A 19160-nucleotide genomic window follows, 5' to 3' on the forward strand; every position below is an offset into this window, starting at 1 on the left:
CAAAAAAAAAAAAAAAAACTAAAAAATTCATGTGATTGCCAGCAGTCTGTCTTGTTGGTGTGTGTATTCCTGAAGATAAGCCATGAAACCTCTGCTGGTTCCTCACTCTCTTTGAGCAGAATCTTTAACATCCGTGTTTCTGGTAACAGCCTGGTTAGGCAATCCAGGTATTTTCCCTCTTGCTTCTCAGTTCTAGCTTCTCATTATCCAACTCCAAAGCAGCTGCCACATTTTTAGGCACCCCACTCCAGATCTGTATTAGTTTTCTGGGGCTGCTGCAACAGACTACTGCAAACTCAGTGACTTACTAGAATTCCAGAGGCAGGCATTGTGGCGTGACAGGTTAAACTACTGCTCGGGATGCCTACATCCGCTATCAGAGTGCTGATGTGAGTCCTGGCTCTGCCCCTTGTCCAGTTTCTTCCTAATGTGCATCTCAGGGAGGCAACAGATGATGGTGTCAGTACTTTGGGTCCCTTGCTACCCACGTGGGAGACCCTAATGGAGTTCTGGATTCCTTGGCTTCAGCCTGGACCATCCCTGGATGTTGTAGGCATTTTTGGAAATGAGCCAGCAGATGGAAAATCAATCTGTCCCCCAGCCCTGCCCCACTCTGCCATTCAAGTACATGAAAATAAACAGATAAACATCAAAAACGGGCCGGCGCCGTGGCTCACTAGGCTAATCCTCCACCTTGCGGCGCCGGCACACCGGGTTCTAGTCCCGGTTGGGGCGCCGGATTCTGTCCCGGTTGCCCCTCTTCCAGGCCAGCTCTCTGCTATGGCCAGGGAGTGCAGTGGAGGATGGCCCAGGTGCTTGGGCCCTGCACCCCATGGGAGACCAGGAAAAGCACCTGGCTCCTGGCTCCTGCCATCGGATCAGCGCGATGTGCTGGCCGCAGCGCACCAGCCGCGGCGGCCATTGGAGGGTGAACCAACGGCAAAGGAAGACCTTTCTCTCTGTCTCTCTCTCTCACTGTCCACTCTGCCTGTCAAAAAAAAAAAAAAAAAAAAAAAAAAAAAAACATCAAAAACGGAGGAGGGTAGTGCCGTGGCATAGTAAGCTAAGTCTCTGCCTATACTGTGGCACCAGTGTCCCATATGGGTACTGGTTTGTGTCCTGGCTGCTCCTCTTCCAGTCCAGCTCTCTATTATGACCTGGGAAAGCAGTGGAAGATGGCCCAAGTCCTTGGGCCCCTGCACCCACGTGGGAGACCCAGAAGAAGCTCCTGGCTTCAAATTGTCCCGGCTCTGGCTATTGCAGCCATTTGAGAAGTGAACCAATGGATGGAAGACCTTTCTTTCTTTCCCTCTCTTTGTCTGTAACTCTACTTCTCAAATAAATAAATCTTTAAAAAGAAAGAAATTCAGTCTGCCACAGTTCATGATGCCAGATGTCTGAGCTCAGTCTCACTGTCAGCAGGGCTGTATTCACTCTGGAGGCTCCGGGGGAGACTCCGTTGCTTCCAGCTTCCGGCTCTGGCAGCTGCTGGTGTTTCTTGTCTTGTGACTCGATCACTGCAGGCTTGCAGGCCAGATCATACGGTAAAATCTCTCCCTGCCTTCTCCTCGCCCTTACACAAGGATATGTGTGACCACATTTAGGAACCAGCTGGATAGTCCAAGCCGGCACCTCCACTGTAAGAGCTTTCCCAAAGAAAAGTGACGCCTGCAGGTTCCAGAGAACAGGGCCTGATATCCATAAGGCCTGTTGTTGAGTGCATACAGATGGAATGTTTGCCAGTGGCTGCCTGGGGCCCCGGGTGCCGTGTGGGAATGGCATTTGCCTTGAAGTGAGGAAATGTTCCCACATTGGTTGTGGTAATGCCACACGACTGTAAAGATACTGGAACTGCTGGACATTGGGTGGATTTCATGGTTTGTGAATTGTGTCTCAGTGAACCTGTTTGTTTAAAGTGGAATCCCTGAAGGTCATGGAGAACCATCCGTGTCTGCCCATGATGGCCAGCTCAGGTAGTCTGTTTTCCTGGGGTGCAGAGGAGCAGGGGACACTGCTGGGGCTGCCTTGTGTCAGAAGAGCCCCACATAGTTTCTGGAGAGACATCCAGGGGACCAAAGTCCCAGGAGCCAAGGGTGTACTGGCTTGGGAGGACCCACTCTGGGATCTGATACAAGGGTGCTTCCGAGTGTGCACGGAACATGTGATCCAGCTTCCTGCTAATGTATACCTTGGGAAGCAGAGACGTTGGGTCCCTGCTGCCCATGTGGGGGACTGCATGGAATTCCAGGCCCTTGGCTTTGGCCTGGCTCAGCCCTGGCTCTTGTGGCTATTTGGGGAGTAAACCAGTGGGTAGATCTTTCTCCCTTGCTCTGTCTCTTTTATGCAAATTTAAAAAGAAAAAAATTAGAAAGAGGTTCCATTTTGGTGCAGAAATATGAAGTCTTTGCACAGTTTTTCCATAATACGTGTTTTCCACAGACTTTCTGAAGCACCTCACATATTTCAAAATCTAATTAGGACAGTGTCAGCGGGACGTGGAGCACGGAGACAGTGCGAGGAGCTCTAAACCAGCGCCAGCGGTTGCTGCAGTTGGTGGTGCTCCCTTGCCTGTGTCCCTCCTGCAGCCCTCAGAGTGCCATGTGCCTGTGCGCCGTGGAGTGCATCTCCACACGGCGGACACTGCCTGGGCCCTGCCTGGCACGACCTCAGGCTTACGGCGGCGTCGGGGTTGGTCAGTGGGAAGGCCTCCCTCGAGTCTCAACACTTGGTGCGTAATAGGTGGCTTGTCTGACTCAGGGCCCAAAGCGGGCCTTTTCCCCGCTCCAGCCACGCTCAGCCTGTTGAGGGAACAGCTCTGCAGTCCACAGACCCTCCCAAGCTCTTGCCTGCCCCTCCTTGTGTACTGGTGCTGGGTGGGCAGAGCAGAGGGGGCCATGCTCGATGTTCGAGAGGTGTCCGAGGAGACGGTTGCCAGGGCTTTGGGGAATGACAGCCTGCCCCTCCTTGTAAGGCTCCGCTCTAGCATCCAGGGCCGCATCTGCTTAGATGGTACTGGTCCTTCATCCTGGCTTTTCTCTGACACGTATTACAGGGAGTCGGTCTGATCAGTCAGCTTGCAGGGCTGGGGCTGTGGCTCAGCATGTTCAAGCCACAGCCTGCAGTGCCAGCATCTCATATGGGTGCTGGTTTAGCCCCAGCTGCTCCACTTCTGATCCAGCTCCCTGCTAATGTACCTGGGAGCGCAGCAGAGTATGGCCCAAGTGCGTGGGCCCCTGCACCCACGTAAGACCTGGAAGAAGCTCCTGGCTCCTGACTTCAGCTTAGCCCAGTCCTGGCTGTTGGTAGCCATTTGGGGAATGAACCAACTGATAGAAGATCCCTCTGTCTGTCTCTCCTTCTCTTTCTCTGTAACTATGCCTTTCAAAATAAATCTTTAAAAAAAAAAAAAAAAACAGCCAGCTTGCCTGCAACCCTTCTTGCTCAGAACCACCAGGAATGCTGTCTTAGTGATCTTTCTGGATGGGTTCTTCTGCTTTGCAGAACATTTCCAGCTCAGAGCTGTGCCTGTGGTGTGCTTCTGTCTGTTGCCTTCGTTCATTTTGTTGTTTGGAGGGTTCCCAAGCCCCTTCCTGTCACGCTTGGGCCCTTGTACAGTGCTGTGATTGTTTTGTAGCTTGCTGGCACTTAGGGCCTGAATCAGCTCGTCCTCCGAGGGAGAGCGTTCCGAGCAGGCAGCGTGGGTCTTTTAGTACACAGAATGAAGAACATGGTTTTGAAACACACACACACCAAAAACATAATTTTCCCTTTCCAGTTCAAATTGAACTTTACAACATTTTTCAGTTTTTATTTTATTGTTTGGTTCTGTATTAACTTGAGAGGCAGAGAGACAGGGCTCCCACCCATTGGTTCCCTCACCAGTACCCATAACATTTGGAGCTAGGCCAGGAGCCAGTAATGCAATCCCACTGCTTCTGCCTCCCAGGGTCTGCACTGGCAGGAGCAGAGCTGGAACTCAAAGCTGGGCACCGGGATCTAGGACATGGGCCTCTTAGCAGTGTCTCACTCACTAGGTCAGTTGTCCACCCCTTCCAGTGTTTCTTTTGGCAGATTTTCGTGTGTATTCAGATTCTCCAGGTGTTGTACAAAAAGCGGGGTGTGGTGCAGTGTGTGGTTGGGGGTTGTTTTATAAGGAGTGTTCACATTTCCCTCCTGCTACTTTGCTTCCAGGAGCTCACCCCCACGGCGTGTCAGTGGGCCCTGGTGTATCTAACATACATCAAGCAAGTGTTCAAACTCCAAGAAGCTTTCTTACACATTTCTGTTATCTTATCTGTGAACCCGCCTCAGCTGCAACCTAGACTTCTTCTTTTTAAGAATTTATGGATTTTTTTTAAAGATTTATTTATTTATTTGAAAGTCAGGGTTACATAAAGAGAGAAGGAAAGGCAGAAAGAGAGAGGTCTTCCATCCACTGGTTCACTCCCCAACTGGCCGCAATGGCCGGAGCTGCGCTGATCCGAAGCCAGGAGCCAGGAGCTCCTTCCAGGTCTCCTACGTGGGTGCAGGGTCCCAAGGGCTTTGGCCGTCTTCTCCTGCTTTCCCAGGCCACAGTAGAGAGCTGGATCGGAAGTGGAGCAGCCGGGACTCTAATTGGCACCTATGTGGGATGCCAGCACTGCAGGCTGAGGCTTTACCTGCTACAACACAGCGCCGGCCCCAAGCCTGGTCTCTTAAAGCTCTGATGGGAGGAGGGGGAATGCCAAGTGACCTGAGGGAGCTTGCTGCTCCTCGGCCTTTCTTGTGCATCAGTCCTGGGACCGTTGGTGTACTCTGGGGTAGGAGGGAGCGCCTCTGTCTGGACAGGGGCTGGGCATTCTCACACCTGGGAGGCCCCTTTAGGTCACCAGTGTCCACAGATAGAAGGTGACGAGCAGGACAGTGACAGGCAGCCCCGCCCTGGAGGTCAGAGACACAGCATGGAGACCAGGATTTTGTCCTGTGTAAGGAGCTGTGATGTCTGACCTGCAGACCTGTTCCTGGACAAAGTGACTTGGGACGAATATAGGAAATGTGTTCATCCCACAGGAGAGCCCCTTGGCTAGCAGGGCCAGCTGTGTTCTGTTCCTTTCTTTTTTATTTATTTATTTTTTTTATTTTTATTTTTTGACAGGCAGAGTGGACAGTGAGAGAGAGAGACAGAGAGAAAGGTCTTCCTTTTGCCGTTGGTTCACCCTCCAATGGCCGATGCCGCCAGCGTGCTGCAGCCGGCGCACCGCGCTGATCTGATGGCAGGAGCCAGGTACTTCTCCTGGTCTCCCATGGGGTGCAGGGCCCCCATCCTCCACTGCACTCCCAGGCCACAGCAGAGAGCTGGCCTGGAAGAGGGGCAAACTGGATAGAATCCGGCGCCCCGACCGGGACTAGAACCCGGTGTGCCGGCGCCACAAGGCAGAGGATTAGCCTAGTGAGCCGCGGCACCAGCCTTCTGTTCCTTTCTTACATCTGATGTCCGATCCCTCTCTCCTTGTCAGGTTTCCTCACACTGCTTTCCAGGCCCTGCCCTGGGCCAGGAGTGGCATCAGGCACTGCAGTGTGATGACGTCTGCACTGCTGGCTGCAGGCGCTGGGCCGCTGGTGGGTCTCCCTCAGTCCTGCTCCTGTGCACAGGGTTCTGGGAACATGTTCCTGAGCCTCTGTCAGCATGACTGTGTCTAAGTAGACGCACGCTGTCACTTTTGAACCCAGTTTCCTCTTGTTTTGCCTTTTATGGCAGTGGAGAAAATTCACCAGTTCGTTTTAAGGTATCGCAGACTTACATGATGGCCTAAGGAAACATTAGCCATGGGCCTGACTGGTTCCCAGGCCCCCCACCCACATACCCACCCTGCCTTGTACTTGGCCACCTCGTTTCTCATCTCTAACCTCCTTTGGTCCCACACCTCCCTTCCCCATTCACCACACTGCCATCCTTCAAGGCCAGGCATGTTGAGTTTTTTCTTTTAAAAGTTTGTCAGGGCCAGCACTATGGTGTATCAGGCTAAGCCTCCATCCTATATGGGTGCCAGCTTAAGTCCTGGCTGCTCCTCTTCCAGTCTAGCTTTTTGCTTATGGCTTATGGCCTGGTAAAGCAGTGGAAGACGGTCCAAGTGCTTGGGCCCCTGCACCTGCGTTGGAAATGTGGAAGAACCTCCTGGCTCCTGGCTTCCTAGTGGCTCATTTGGGGAGAGAACCAGAAGACCTCTGTCTCTCCCTCTGTCTGTGGCTCTATGTCTCAAATAAATTTTTAAAAAAATCCTTTTTTTTTTAAGTTTTGAATTTTTTATTTATTTGAAGTGCAGAGACAGAGAAGGAGCTTCCATCGACTGGTTCTCTTCCCCAGATTTCTTCAGTAGCTGGGGCCAGAACCAGGCCAAAGTCAGCAGCCTGAAACTCAGTCCAGGTCTCCCATGTCAGTGGCAGGGACCTAGCTACTTGAGCCGTTACCAGAGCCTCCCAGGGTCTGCATTAGCAGGAAGCTGGATCAGAAGCAGCTGGGATTTGAACCTAAGCACTTCAATACCGGAGGTGGATGTGCCAGGCAGGGTCTTAACTGCTGCGCTACATGCCTGCCCCATGCTGTCTTTCTGACCAGGGATCGATTGTGGCAGTTTGAAGTTGGGATGTTGACATGCCCTCCCCGGTGTGCCTTTGTCCAGCAGTGCCTCTCTGTCTCTCCCTCTGTCCCTGCCCCTTGGCAGGTGGCTCCTCCCGGCTTCTTCACTCCCTTGGGCCTCTCTTCTCTTCCTGTTATCCTGCTCTAATTATCCTGGCTGAACAGAGATGGCAGGATGGGGCCCGGCACTGTGACATAGTGGGTAAAGCTGCCACCTGTAGTTCGAGTCCTGGCTGCTCACTTCTGATCCAGCTCTCTGCTGTGGCCTGGGAAAGCAGTACAAGATGGCCCAAGTCCTTGGGGCCCTGCACCCACGTGGGAGACCCGGAAGAGGCTCCTGGCTCCTTGCTTTAGATCTGTGCAGCTCTGGCTGTTGTGGCAATCTGGGGAGGGAACCAGAAGATGGAAGACCTTTCTATCTCCCTCTGCCTCTGTCTCTGCCTCTCTGTAACTCTGCCTTTCAAATAAATAAATAAATCTTAAAAAAAAAAAAAAAAAAGGAAGGAGGGAAAGGGAGGGAAGGGAGGGGAAGGGAGAGAGGGAGGGAGGAAGGGAGGAAGGAAGAAAGAAAGAAATGGCAGGGTGGAGTTTGGAGACAGACCAAGGGATAATAAAGATACAGGAAGTGTCGTTGTGTCCTCATATGTATCAGGCGCCACTTCCTCTGTCTTTCCCTTTCCCTGCCGCCTTCTCCGTCTGCTGTCTAGTGGCCTCTCAGTACCACCGTGGCGTCAGAGGGCGGCTGTGGGAACGGGGCAGAGAGCCAGAGCTTTGCCCTCCCCGGGCTGCCTTGCCGTTAGGGGAGCAGTGCCGCTGTGAAACCAGATTGTCACTTGGGCGTCCCTTCTCTGGCCAGAGGACAGACTCAGCAGTGATTTCACCAGGACACCCAGCAGTGAACGTCCTTGGGTGGACAGAGGACAGTCGATCTTGGGCAGCCTGGACAGAGGACCCTGGGCAGGGAGTGGCCTTCCCGGCCACCGTTGTATAGGGCTTTGCTGCCCCACTTGCTGCAGTTAACTCAAACAAACACAGATGCCCAGGAAGCACAGCCAGGGACGCCCCATGGAGATTTGCATGTAGAGAGAGTGTCAGCAGGGAGAAGGCAGCAGCCGGCTGAGGACAGACAGTGCCCAGGTGCCAGCTGCACCTGCTTCCTCCAGGCACATGACTCCTGCTGAAGCCGGAAGGGTCTCTGTCCCCTTCTTGTTTCTTTGTTTCCATTCGCCTCTTCCTGGCGGGAAGAGCCCAGCCTGAGAGTGCTCCTCTGAGCCAGTGTGGGTCAGTGACCGTCCAAGTGAGCCTCAGAGTCCAGAGCCTTCTGGGAAGAACCTCAGCCCAGTGGCCGCGGGGCGTGGAGGGCAGGACGGGAGTCACCCAGCAGTCTACCTCTACCTGGGATTAAACTACTACCTGTTTTCACTTCTAGGATGAATACCTTTCTCTCGTGGCCAGGCTCATCATCCACTTCCGAGACATTCGTAAGTAAGATTTCACGTTTCTGGTGGTTGTGGTCTCTGTGAGAGGCCGGCTCTGGCTCTGCTTCAGCAGGGGCATTGGGGTGGACCCCAGTGCCGGAGAGGGGGCCTCTGTGAACTTACCGGCCTTGGGCATTGGGTTGGACCCCAGTGTCTGTGTGAACTTACCGGCCTGGTGCTGCCTTTGATGCTGGGCTCCCGGTCTTCCCAGTTCTCCCAGAGCCTCAGCCTCTGGTTCCGACATAATCTAAACTGGACTTGGGCTTTTGCTTATCTGCTCCATCCCCTTCTTACGGCACTGCTGCTTTGACCTCTGGGTAGTTCTTAAAAATGCAGCATACCCTGCCACGGAAGCTTCCTTACCTAAAAGATGGTTTATTTGCCCCGGAGGCCTGAAGTTGGCTTGCTAAGCCCCTGCCGCAGCTCCCTGCTGGGCTGAGGGTCTCTTGCCTTGCACTCTGCCTCCTTTGACTCAGAGGCCTGCCGTGGTTCTGTAGCAAGGCCAGGCAAAGGCCCTGTCCTTTGGAAGTGAGTTGTTCACGCATCCTGGGGCCAGGGTTCTAGGCACTTTTGTGTGTTCTGAGGAGGCACGTAGACACTTTCGAGGAGTGTTCCTTGGGAAGAAAACCGGAGCCAGTGGCTCCTGCCCTCACAGGCCTGGTTGCAGAGCGCATGCTGACAGAACGTGGGTCGCAGAGGGAGCTGCAGCTTCCACATCAGTCAGGGAGGGCAAAGGGAGACCTTGAGAGCCCCAGCAGGTTCCAGGTCTTCCCACGCTCACACTTTTTTGTTTTTAAGATTTTATTTATTTTGTTGAAAGGCAGAGTTAGAGAGAGACAAAGGCAGAGAGAGAGAGAGAGAGAGAGAGAGGTCTTCCATCCTCTGGTTCACTCCCCAAATGACCACTGTGGCCAGAGCTGAGCGAATCTGAAGCCAGGAGCCAGGAGCTTTTACTGGGTCTCCCATGTAGGTGCAGGGGCCCAAGGACTTGGGCCATCTTGTACTGCTTTCCCAGGCCATAACATAGAGTCGGATCAGAAGTGGAGCAGCCGAGACTCGAACCGGCGCTCATATGGGATGCCGGCACTGCAGGCGGAGGCTTTACCACAGCGCCGGCTCTGCCCATCCACCTTTGCCCAGCATGGCCAGCAAGGCACACAGGATCTCCCTGTCTTTGTGGTGTTGAGGAGGCCCTAGGAAGTGAAGGAGAGGAGATGGAGCCACAAGACGAAGGAGCAGCCTGGTTGCCCAGCCTGGCGTCCTGGGGACAGCTCCCTGCACTCTGCTTGTCAAGGCTTGTGCGGTCCTGGGGGGCTCCAGCTACACTGCCTCCCAGAGCAGGCTGAAATGGACGCATCGCCGCGTTCCCAGCACCGTTCCAGCCACGGTGTGTTGTTCCCTTGTTTGTGCTTCCAGGCTTGGGTTGTGACCTTGGACCTGGAAGGAAGGAAGGAAAGGCAGAGAAGGCAGAGTCCCCTGACCCCACTGTGCCTCAGCCTTGGGGGCAGTTCCTTGAGGCCCCAAGCGTCAGTGCTGCCGGGGGTGGACACTCCCCACCCCACCCCCAACACCCCTCTGGCCCCCGGTTGTCAGGAGCGCTAGGAGCTCCTTGGGGTTAATGTTGGGAGCGCTGAGGTCTGTCTGGCCTCCTCTCTAGGCAGGGTCAATTCAGTTTCAGCAAACGACCTCTGGTCAGAGGCCTGCAAAACTGACTTCACCATGGAGATGTGTGTTTGTATAAGACTGTGTTTACTTTGGTTTTTCTGTTTCTGCTTTTCTGTAGATAACAAGAAATCTCAAGCTTCTGTCAGTGGTAAGAATTTTCCCTTTTAATAAAATCTTTCCCGGCCTTGTGTGGAGCAGCACAACCAAGAGTGGGTCGACTCTGTGTGCTGAGGTTGACTTTCGAGAGAAGAGTGGGGACGTGAAGATGGCCGCGGGCAGAGGCTGGCCCGCCATGGCCCACCCCACCCCTGTGAAGTCAGCCACTGCCCTGTTCCCTTTCATGCAAATGCTAGTTTTGCCCAGCAAAATGATTATAAAACTCACAAAGCTATTAAGACATTGTCTAAAGATTCTGATCTCTCTATTCAGTATAATGTCTGTAGTAGCATTCTTAGAGGACAGCTGAGAATCCACTTTGTGAAATTACAGATCTTTGTAAGTTTATAATTTCAAGGTTTTCTCATATCAAGGAGTCCTTGTCAGTTTCAGTTCAGCCCTGGCCTCTGTTCACTGAGCCACCAGTGAAGGGGTTAGCAGGTCTGGGCTGCCAGCCAGATGCCAGCCTGCCAGGAAGGAACTGAGACCTGTCACAGGCTGCTCAGCACGGTCCTCCCGTAGGCGGCAGAGCTGTAAATGGCATTGTCCACACTTGTCTCCGCCATACCCGTTGCCCCTGTTGAATGGCTCCACCTCGGCCAAAACAGCGATAGTCCTGCCGTCCATGTCTGGGTGGGTTCCGAATACGTGGCCAGAAGAATGTCTGGGGTCCAAGGCATTGGAGTGTGGAGTACTGACTGGTAACCGCTCAGTTTGGGGCACGGTGACCCTGCTGGCTATGCCTGTCTGCAGGTAGCCATTTGCAGTGAGAGTCCACACTGTCATGATGATGGCAGCTGGCATAGCACTGGTCCCTGAGCTGAATCTGCAGACCAGGGGCTTTGGCAAACATGGCCGTCCCGGCCCCTCTGCGTGTCCTGGGGTGCTGATCCTGGCCACGGGGCCAATGCGTGATTAGTATGCTGCAGAGACTGGGCAGCAGCCACAGGCCTCGGTGTGTCCCTGCAGTCTGCCTTGCTTCTAGAAGGGCTGTCACACTTTGTTGTCTCTGGAAGTCCTAGTGATGTGCTCACCAGCAGGGGCCCTGCACAGCCAGGAGGAGCAGAGCCTCCACCTTGCACTGGACATTTCAGCCCATCTTCAGTTGAGCTGCAGGCATCAGAGGGGCTGCTGGTCCCTTAAAACCAGGGCCCCTGCACAGGCCAGGGTAGGGGCTTTGGGTGTCTGCCCTGCCCTTGCAGGCTCCCGGTCTAGAAACAGTGACTGACATACTCAGTGTTCTGGCCGCTGGCATTATGGAAGCTCCAGGACTGTGGTATCGCACTGTTTGGGACTTGGGAGGGTCGAGCCTGTAAGTGGGAGGAGGTCTGTGGTCTGTGAACCTCACACCTGGGAGTGTGCCCTGTTCCGTGGGTGCTCTCCTGGGACACCACTCCCTGTGTTCCCACAGATCCTATGAATGCGCTCCAGAGCCTGACTGGCGGACCTGCCGCGGGAGCAGCTGGAATTGGCATGCCTCCTCGGGGCCCAGGACAGTCCCTGGGCGGCATGGGCGGCCTTGGCACCATGGGACAACCGATGCCCCTCTCAGGGCAGCCACCCCCTGGGACCTCAGGGATGGCCCCTCATGGCATGGCTGTGGTGTCTACAGCAGCCCCACAGAGTGAGTACGATGCTTCCGGAGCATTCGCGGCTGCTTCACACACAGCAGTGCGTTTCATTGCTCTGCTTACAGGGGTATGGAGGAGAGCACGGGGACGCTCCTGAGAGTTCTGTCCTTTTGTCTTGTGTGCAGAGCAAGGGCTCCGCGCCTGCTTCCAGCAGCCAGAGGGACTAACCGATGATACCCACAGCCTCCTTCTGGCCCTGGGAGACAGGAGGACTCAGGAGGTTGGGGACAGCCTGGGCTCCACCCAGGGGCTCGCACTCTGTTGCTGAAATGGAAACGGGATGTTTCCAGGGGTGCTCAGCCACAAAGCAGTGCTGTGTCAGCACCCGCAGCCCCGTGGGCTGCCCCAGGTCTTGGGAGCCGCCTTTTGTGGTGTTGCTGCTTGGTCAGCCCTGGGCCTCAGGATGTCCCTCCCTTGACGGAGGTGCTTTGTCCTCTTGGCTCTTTTCTGTGGGATGTAGCCCCTCATCCTCTGCAGCTGCCCTCCTCAGGTGTCCCAGGTGCTCTCACAGGGAAGCCCAGAGCAGCCTCCCTCTGTCCAGAGCCCTTCTTGATGCTCCTTTGATCCCCATGGACACGGACTCAGTGCTTGAATATGCCAGGCCCGCTGCAGAGGGTGTCAGCACTTCCTCCTTTGTGTAACTGTTCACTTTTCAAGTAGCTTCTGGGTCACAGGAAGTCGTAGAATGGCACAGAGCTACCCCATGCCCTGTGCTCGGCTGCGCCCAGTGGTACTGTCTCAGTGCATTGTCGCAAACAAGAAGTCAGCGTCGGCAGGGCCCCCACCTCCCACCTCCCACCTCAGGTGGAGCTTTGATTCAGACTTCATCTGCATTTTTTTCACACAGTATTGGCCCTCTACATTACAGGGATACATAGATCTTTCTTTCTTTGCTTCCTTCCTTCCTTCTTTCTTCAAGACTTATTTTATTTATTTGAAAGAGTTAGAGAGGTAGAGACAGAGAGAGGTCTTCCATCCGCTGGTTCACTCCCCAGATGGCCAAAACAGCTGGAGCTATGCCGATCTGAAGCCAGGAGCCAAGAGCTTCTCCCAGGTCTCCCACATGGGTGCAGGAACCCAAGGACCTGGGCCATCTTCCACTGCTTTCCCAGGCCATAGCAGAGAGCTAGATTGGAAGAAGGGCAGCTGGGACTCAAACTGGTGCCCATATGGGATGCCAGCACCGCAGGCAGCGGCTTTACCCACTATGCCACAGCACCAGCCCCTCTTCCTCCCTCCCTCCCTCCATCACTCCCTCCCTCCCTTTCTTTCTTTCTTTTTTTTTTTTTTTTTTTTTTTAAGGCAGAGTTAGAGAGAGAAGGAGAAACAGAAATCTTCCACCCACTGGTTCATTCCCCCAAATGGCAGCAACGACTAGGGCTGGGCTAGGCTGAAGCCAGGAGTCAGAATCTTCTTGCAGGTCTCCCATGCAGGGGCCCAAGCACTTGGGCCATCCTCCGCTGGCTTCCCAGGCACGCTAGCGGGGAGCTGGATCGGAAGTGGAGCAGCCAGATCTTGAACTGGCGCACCACCGCAGGTGGTGGCTCTTTTTGCCTGCTACACTACCACACCAGACCCACCCGTGCAGTTCTGTGAGGCTGCATTGTGTGTGGCATCAGGGATCCCTGCATGCATAGAGTCATTGCAGCACCTCCAGCAGCCCATCTTGTGTTGCGTGTGGAAAGTCGTATGGTCCCGGCCGGCACCGCGACTCAACAGGCTAATCTTCCGCCTGTGGCGCTGGCACCCTGGGTTCTAGTCCCGGTCAGGGCGCCGGATTCTGTCCCAGTTGCTCCTCTTCCAGGCCAGCTCTCTGCTGTGGCCAGGGAGTACAGTGGAGGATGGCCCAAGTCCTTGGGCCCTGCACCCCATGGGAGACCAGGAGAAGCACCTGGCTCCTGGCTTCGGATCAGCACGGTGCACCAGCAGCGGCGCGCTGGCTGCGGTGGCCATTGGAGGGTGAACCAATGGCAAAAGGAAGACCTTTCTCTCTGTCTCTCTCTCTCTCTCACTGTCCACTCTGCCTGTCAAAAGACAAACAAACGAACAAAAGTGTGGTCCCTACGAGCTGGGCCTGGCTTGCACTGCTGTACTTTCCATCTCCGTAGCCGTGGGACTTGGTGGTGTCACCCAGGGAATCGCACCAGATGTGAGTTTCTTTTTTTTTTTTTTTTTGGACAGACAGAGTGGACAGTGAGAGAGAGAGACAGAGAGAAAAGTCTTCCTTTTGCCGTTGGTTCACCCTCCAATGGCCGCCGCAGCCGGTGCGCTGTGCACCGCGCTGATCCGAAGGCAGAAGCCAGGTGCGTCTCCTGGTCTCCCATGGGGTGCAGGTACCAAGCACTTGGGCCATCCTCCACTGCACTCCCTGGCCACAGCAGAGAGCTGGCCTGGAAGAGGAGCAACTGGGACAGAATCCGGCGCCCCGACCGGGACTAGAATCCAGTGTGCCGGCGCCGCAAGGCGGAGGATGAGCCTAGTGAGCCGCGGCGCCGGCCCAGATTTGAGTTTCTGACGTGGGCTCCTTTGCTGGGCGTGCTCCCCTTCAGACCCAGGTTGATGTCCAGGAGGCATCCACAATTGGGTGTTCTGCGGTTTGGTTGTCCACCCACCCCCAGGACATTTGCATTGTTTCCAGTCTTTGGCTGTTACAAGTAAAACAGCCATGGCAGGTTTTGGTATTTGGGTGTATTTTGTCATGCATCCCCAACAGTAACCCCAGGAAGAGGGTAGCGTCACCACCTCCGCTTTGCCAGGGAGATGGTTGCAGCTGAGAAGTCACATCCCAGGCCAAGAAGCTGTGCTGGAAGCCAGCGCCTGACCCCAGCCCCTGTGTGTGTGGAGCTGCTTCTCCAAGGCTGTGGCACCCTTGCTCCCAGCACCCCTCCTCATGTCCTCCTCCTCCTCTTACTGGCTTCTCAGCACCCATCTCGTAGCCCGCTCGGATCTCCTTTCGCTGAAACGGGCTCTGCTTGCTTCTGGTCCCAAGCCCCCCTCTTCTCTTGTCTTACCTGATGCACCCACAGTGTGGGCGTATGGAAGAAGACAGAAGTGCTGACTTTGGCTCCTTTTTTTGCACTATAGTTGAATTTCTTGTTTTCATAAGCATATGGCTTTAAGAAATAATTAGAAGTGTATGAGTGCTGAAACTTCTGACTGAATACGACGGGGGCCTACAGTACAGGCTTGGGGCAAGGCTTACATTTCACTCTGTTTTTGTTCCTTGAAAAGTTTTATACCACATCCATGCAAAACTGACTTTAAAATTTAATCACTCCTACTTCGACCTGTGGCGTCTTGGTGCTAAGGGCCTTATCCCTCCTGAATAGCGAGGTCCTGTTGGGGTACGCTTTGGACTGTGGCCTGTGGGAAGTGGGGGTAGCTCTGTGCCCTGCTGAGGCTGGGCCTGCTGTCAGCAAGTGGAAGGCAAGCCTAGGGTTCCTCTAACCAGCCAGGATCTGTGCTGAAGCTTGGGGTACCTCTTGGTTCCCCCATAAGAAGGTAGAGATGGGAGGAGGATGTCCCCAGGCCTGTGAGAACTACACGGTTAAGGTCAGGCAGTGATTCAGCAGACATGAGAGGAAGGAGAGGCGGCATGAGAGAGAGCAGAGACAACAGGCAGGTGCAGACTCACTCAGGGACCACACACAGGACTGGTTCAGACACAAGCTGTGTGTAAAGAAACAAAAGAATTGCAGATGAAAACGCGTCACCAAGAGTGACCAAGCAGATCTGTGAAGGAGTCAGCAGGAGCACAGTTACTGAGGGGCAGTGCTGATGAGTCAGCAGCAGATTCCATAGAGCAGAACAACGGATTTGTCAGGCGGAAGCCGGAAGCCGGAAGCCGTATTTAAAGAATTCCCGGGGCCAGCATTGTGGTGTTAAGCCTCCCCTGCACTGCTGGAATTCCATAGGGGCGCCAGTTTGAATCCTGGCTGCTCCACTTCCGATCCAGCTCCCTGCTGATGCGCCTGGATAAGCAGCACAAGATGGCCCAAGTCCCTGGGTCCCCGCATCCACGTGGGAGACCCAGCAGATCCTGGCTCCTGGCTTCACAGGTGCCCAGCTCCAGCCGTTGCAGCAGTTTGGGGAGTGAACCAGTAGATGGAAGTTTCTGTGTCTCTCTTTTTCCCTCCCTCTCTCTGTAACTCAGCCTTTCAAATAAATAAAAGATATCTTTTAAAAAAAAAAAAAGATTCCTGGAATGTAGCTCAGAGAAGAGGACATGGAAAATACAGGAGCAGGGCCAAGAAACGTGGAAGATAAGGTCGAGCCATCTGAAAAAGGCCGGGCGGCCCCAGGCTCAGGACCTCAGAGGCATCCGTGCGGTGAGCTGCTGCTGTGACTGTCAGGACAGCAGGGTGTTCGGGCACTGGCACAGAGGCCTGGGGAAGCAGGCAGTGTTTAGAGTTTTCAGATCGGCAGCTTCTCTGGAGGACACGCTCTTGTCTTTGATCCCTTTACGTCTCTCCTCTCAGGCCATCCTGTTGTTTTGTGGTTTTTTTTTTTTTTTTTTTTGGTTTTTGGTTTTTGGTTTTAATTTGAAAAGTGGAGCCAGCAGAGAGGGAGAGAAGAGTAGAGAGAAGGGAGAGCAAGTTCGCCCATCTGCTGATTCGCTCCCAAATGGCTTCCACAGCCTGATCTGGACCATGAACGCCATCTGGTCTCCCACGTGAGTGAAGGGCCCGAATAGTTGGGTCATCATCTGCTGCCTTCCCAGTCACATTTGCAGGGAGCTGGGTCAGAATTAGAGTAGTGTGGATGCAAAGCAGCAGTCCCACAAGGGATGCCAGTGTCCCAGGCAGCAAGTTAATCTGCTGTGCCAAAATGCCAGCTGCTCTTTTTTTTTCCCCCAACAGGCAGAGTTAGACAGTGAGAGAGAGACAGAAAGGTCTTCCTTCCATTGATTCAGTCCCCTAATGGCCGCCACGACTGGCGCTGTGCTGATCCGAAGCCAGGAGCTGGGTGCTTCCTCCTGGTCTCCCGTGCAGGTGCAGGGATCCAAGCACTTGGGCCATCCTCCGCTGTCAGGACATCCTTTTGCAATACAAGGTATAAATGGGAGAAGAAAGCGTGATCAGAAGAGGGAGGGAATGTGTGTAAATCCAAACCAGGGATTCTCCGTCATGATGACTTTATACCGGGGGACATCGGCAGTGTCTGAGACCTTCTGGGTACCAGCTGTGAGGGTGCAGCTGGCATGCAGCAGGTAGAGGTGAGGATGCTGCTAGCCCCCTTGTACACACAGCGGCTGTCCCAGGCACACAGCGGCTGTCCCAGGCACACAGCGTCATCCTCATCCGAATGTCAGTAGTGGCCAGAATGAGAACCCCTGGTCTACACAGAAATTACCTCTGTAAAGTAATGACCTGCCAGCCCCTCTGTGCCGTCTCTTAATAGTGTCTAATGCAAAGGCTTAGAAGGTAAGCCAGGGAGCCGGCGCTGTGGTGCGGTGGGCAAAGCCACTGCCTGCAATGCCAGCATCCCGCATAGGCGCCACTTTGTGTCCCAGGGCTGCTCCACATCCAATTAGTTCCCTGCTAATGACCTATGAAAAGCACAGGAGGATGGCCCAAGTGCTTGGGTCCACCCACTTGGGAGACCCAGATGGAGTTCCTGGCTCCTAGCTTCAGCCTCACTCAGTCTTGGCTGTTGCAACTGCTTTGGGAAAGAACCAACCAATGGAGGATCTTCGTCTGTGTGTGTATGTCTCTCTCTCTCTCTGACTTTCAAATAAGTAATAAATCTTTAAAAAAGAAGAAAAACCAGGAATCAGTAGATTCCAAGAGAATAGTATGAATACCAGATCTTAGAATACATGTAAGACATACTTTAAAAAAAAATTATTGGGGCAGGCATTGTGGCTCAGTGGGTTAACCTGTCACTTTGGACACCCACCTCCTATAAAGGAGTGCCTGGGTTCAGTCCCCGGCTCTGGCTCCTGATTCCAGCTTCTATTATGCCCCTTGGGAGGCAGCAGGTAATGACTCAGATAATTCTCTGTGTCTTCTTTCCGTCCCTCTGCTTTTCAAATAAATAAAAGTAAGTGAATAAAAAGATTTTTTTAGGCCGGCGCCATTGCTCAATAGGCTAATCCTCCACTTGCGGCTCCGGCACACTGGGTTCTAGTCCCGGTCGGGGTGCCGGATTCTGTCCTGGTTGCCCCTCTTCCAGGCCAGCTCTCTGCTGTGGCCCGAGAGTGCAGTGGAGGATGGCCCAAGTGCTTGGGCCCTGCACCCCATGGGAGACCAGGAGAAGTACCTGACTCCTGCCTTCAGATCAGCGTGGTGTGCCGGCCGCAGCACGCTGGCTGCAGCAGCCATTGGAGGGTGAACCAACGGCAAAGGAAGACCTTTCTCTCTGTCCACTCTGCCTGTCAAAAAATAAAAATAAAAATAAAAGATTTTTTTTTAAGATTTATTTATTTGCTTGAAAGAGTTACACAGTGAGAGAAAGAGGTGGAGGGAGAGAGAGTGAGTTTTTCCATCCACTGGATCAATTCCCAGTTGGCCACAGTAGCCGGAGTGACGCCAATTAGAAGGCAGGAGCCAGGAGCTTCTTCCAGGCCTCCCACATGGGTGCACGGGCTCAAGGACTTGGGCCATCTTCCATTGTTTTCCCAGGCCACAGCAGAGAGCTGGATTAGAAGTAGAGCAGCCAGGACTCAAACTGGTGCCCCTAGGGGATGCCGGCACTGCAGACCGGGGCTTTAACCTGGTGTGCCACAGCGCCGGCCCCAATAATAAGACTTTTAAAATATTAGTGCTTTGGGGTAGGAGGTTAAAATATTTATAAAAGCTTTATGCTTTAAGTAAAATGTACATGAGAAAATTGAAAAAGTTTCAGATTCTATAACAATAGAAATAATTTATAAATTTCAAACCAGTTGGAAAAACTGGAATAAGAAAAAGAAAAGAGCCATCACCCAACAAAAATCTAAAAAGCAAAGTCAGTCTCACAAAAAGGAGGAAAAGAAAGTTAGCAAAGGCAAGATGAACAGAAGTTGAAAAGTGTACGTAATTATAAATGTGAATAGACTAAACTTTTCCTGCTAAAGAACAGGAAATGTGAGGTTGAATGGAAATGAGACAAAACAGCTGTGTTGTCCTTCCGAGAATCCCGCCCACAACAGAAGATGCAGAAGGGTTTAAGAATAGAGAATGAACAAAGATGTGTGGGCAGTTACCTCGATTACTTCTCTTGGTTATTGAGAGTTAAGACTGAAAAGATCCATGTAGGGACTACTTGAGCAACGTAATGAACAGCTTACCTAAGCACACGCGTGCTCACAAAGTGAACCCTGCGGCTAGCCTCAGTGGTGTCAGAGACAGCGTTGTCGTGCACCTGCTCTCTGAGCACCGGTGAAGTCTGTCACAAGAAAGAGCAGTTGAGAATGTCCTCCATCTGCCAGAATGGCTGCATTAATGACCGCGGCAAACTTCCGTCATCCACATCTTACAGGCGAGAACGTGTGACTCAGCAGCCACCCTCTTGGGCATTTATCTCAGAGAAGGGAAAACTTCCCATAAAAACCTATACACCAGAGTTCATAGCAGCCACCCTAGATGTGTGTGTGTGTGTGTGTGTGTGTGTGTGTGTGTGTGTGTTTTAAGA

General features: G+C 53.4%; 1 protein-coding gene across 7 annotated transcripts in view; it reads left to right on the plus strand.

The window, feature by feature from the left end:
* Positions 1-19160, plus strand: part of MED15 (mediator complex subunit 15) — an 81390-nt gene that overhangs the window by 41228 nt on the left and 21002 nt on the right. For 4 of the 7 annotated variants that reach the window (XM_051841025.3, XM_051841029.3, XM_051841027.3 and 1 more), the window contains exons 3-5: positions 8046-8097; positions 9878-9907; positions 11327-11539. In XM_051841025.3, the coding sequence (XP_051696985.2) occupies positions 8046-8097; positions 9878-9907; positions 11327-11539 (295 nt within the window). The remainder of the gene's footprint in view (positions 1-8045; positions 8098-9877; positions 9908-11326; positions 11540-19160) is intronic. The other 3 variants (XM_051841028.3, XM_070065917.2, XM_070065916.2) reach the window with 1 other exon arrangement.

This window comes from Oryctolagus cuniculus, chromosome 21 (assembly GCF_051225735.1).
Source record: "Oryctolagus cuniculus isolate XC-2025 breed Fujian yellow rabbit chromosome 21, ASM5122573v1, whole genome shotgun sequence".
Taxonomy (NCBI): Eukaryota; Metazoa; Chordata; class Mammalia; order Lagomorpha; family Leporidae; genus Oryctolagus; species Oryctolagus cuniculus.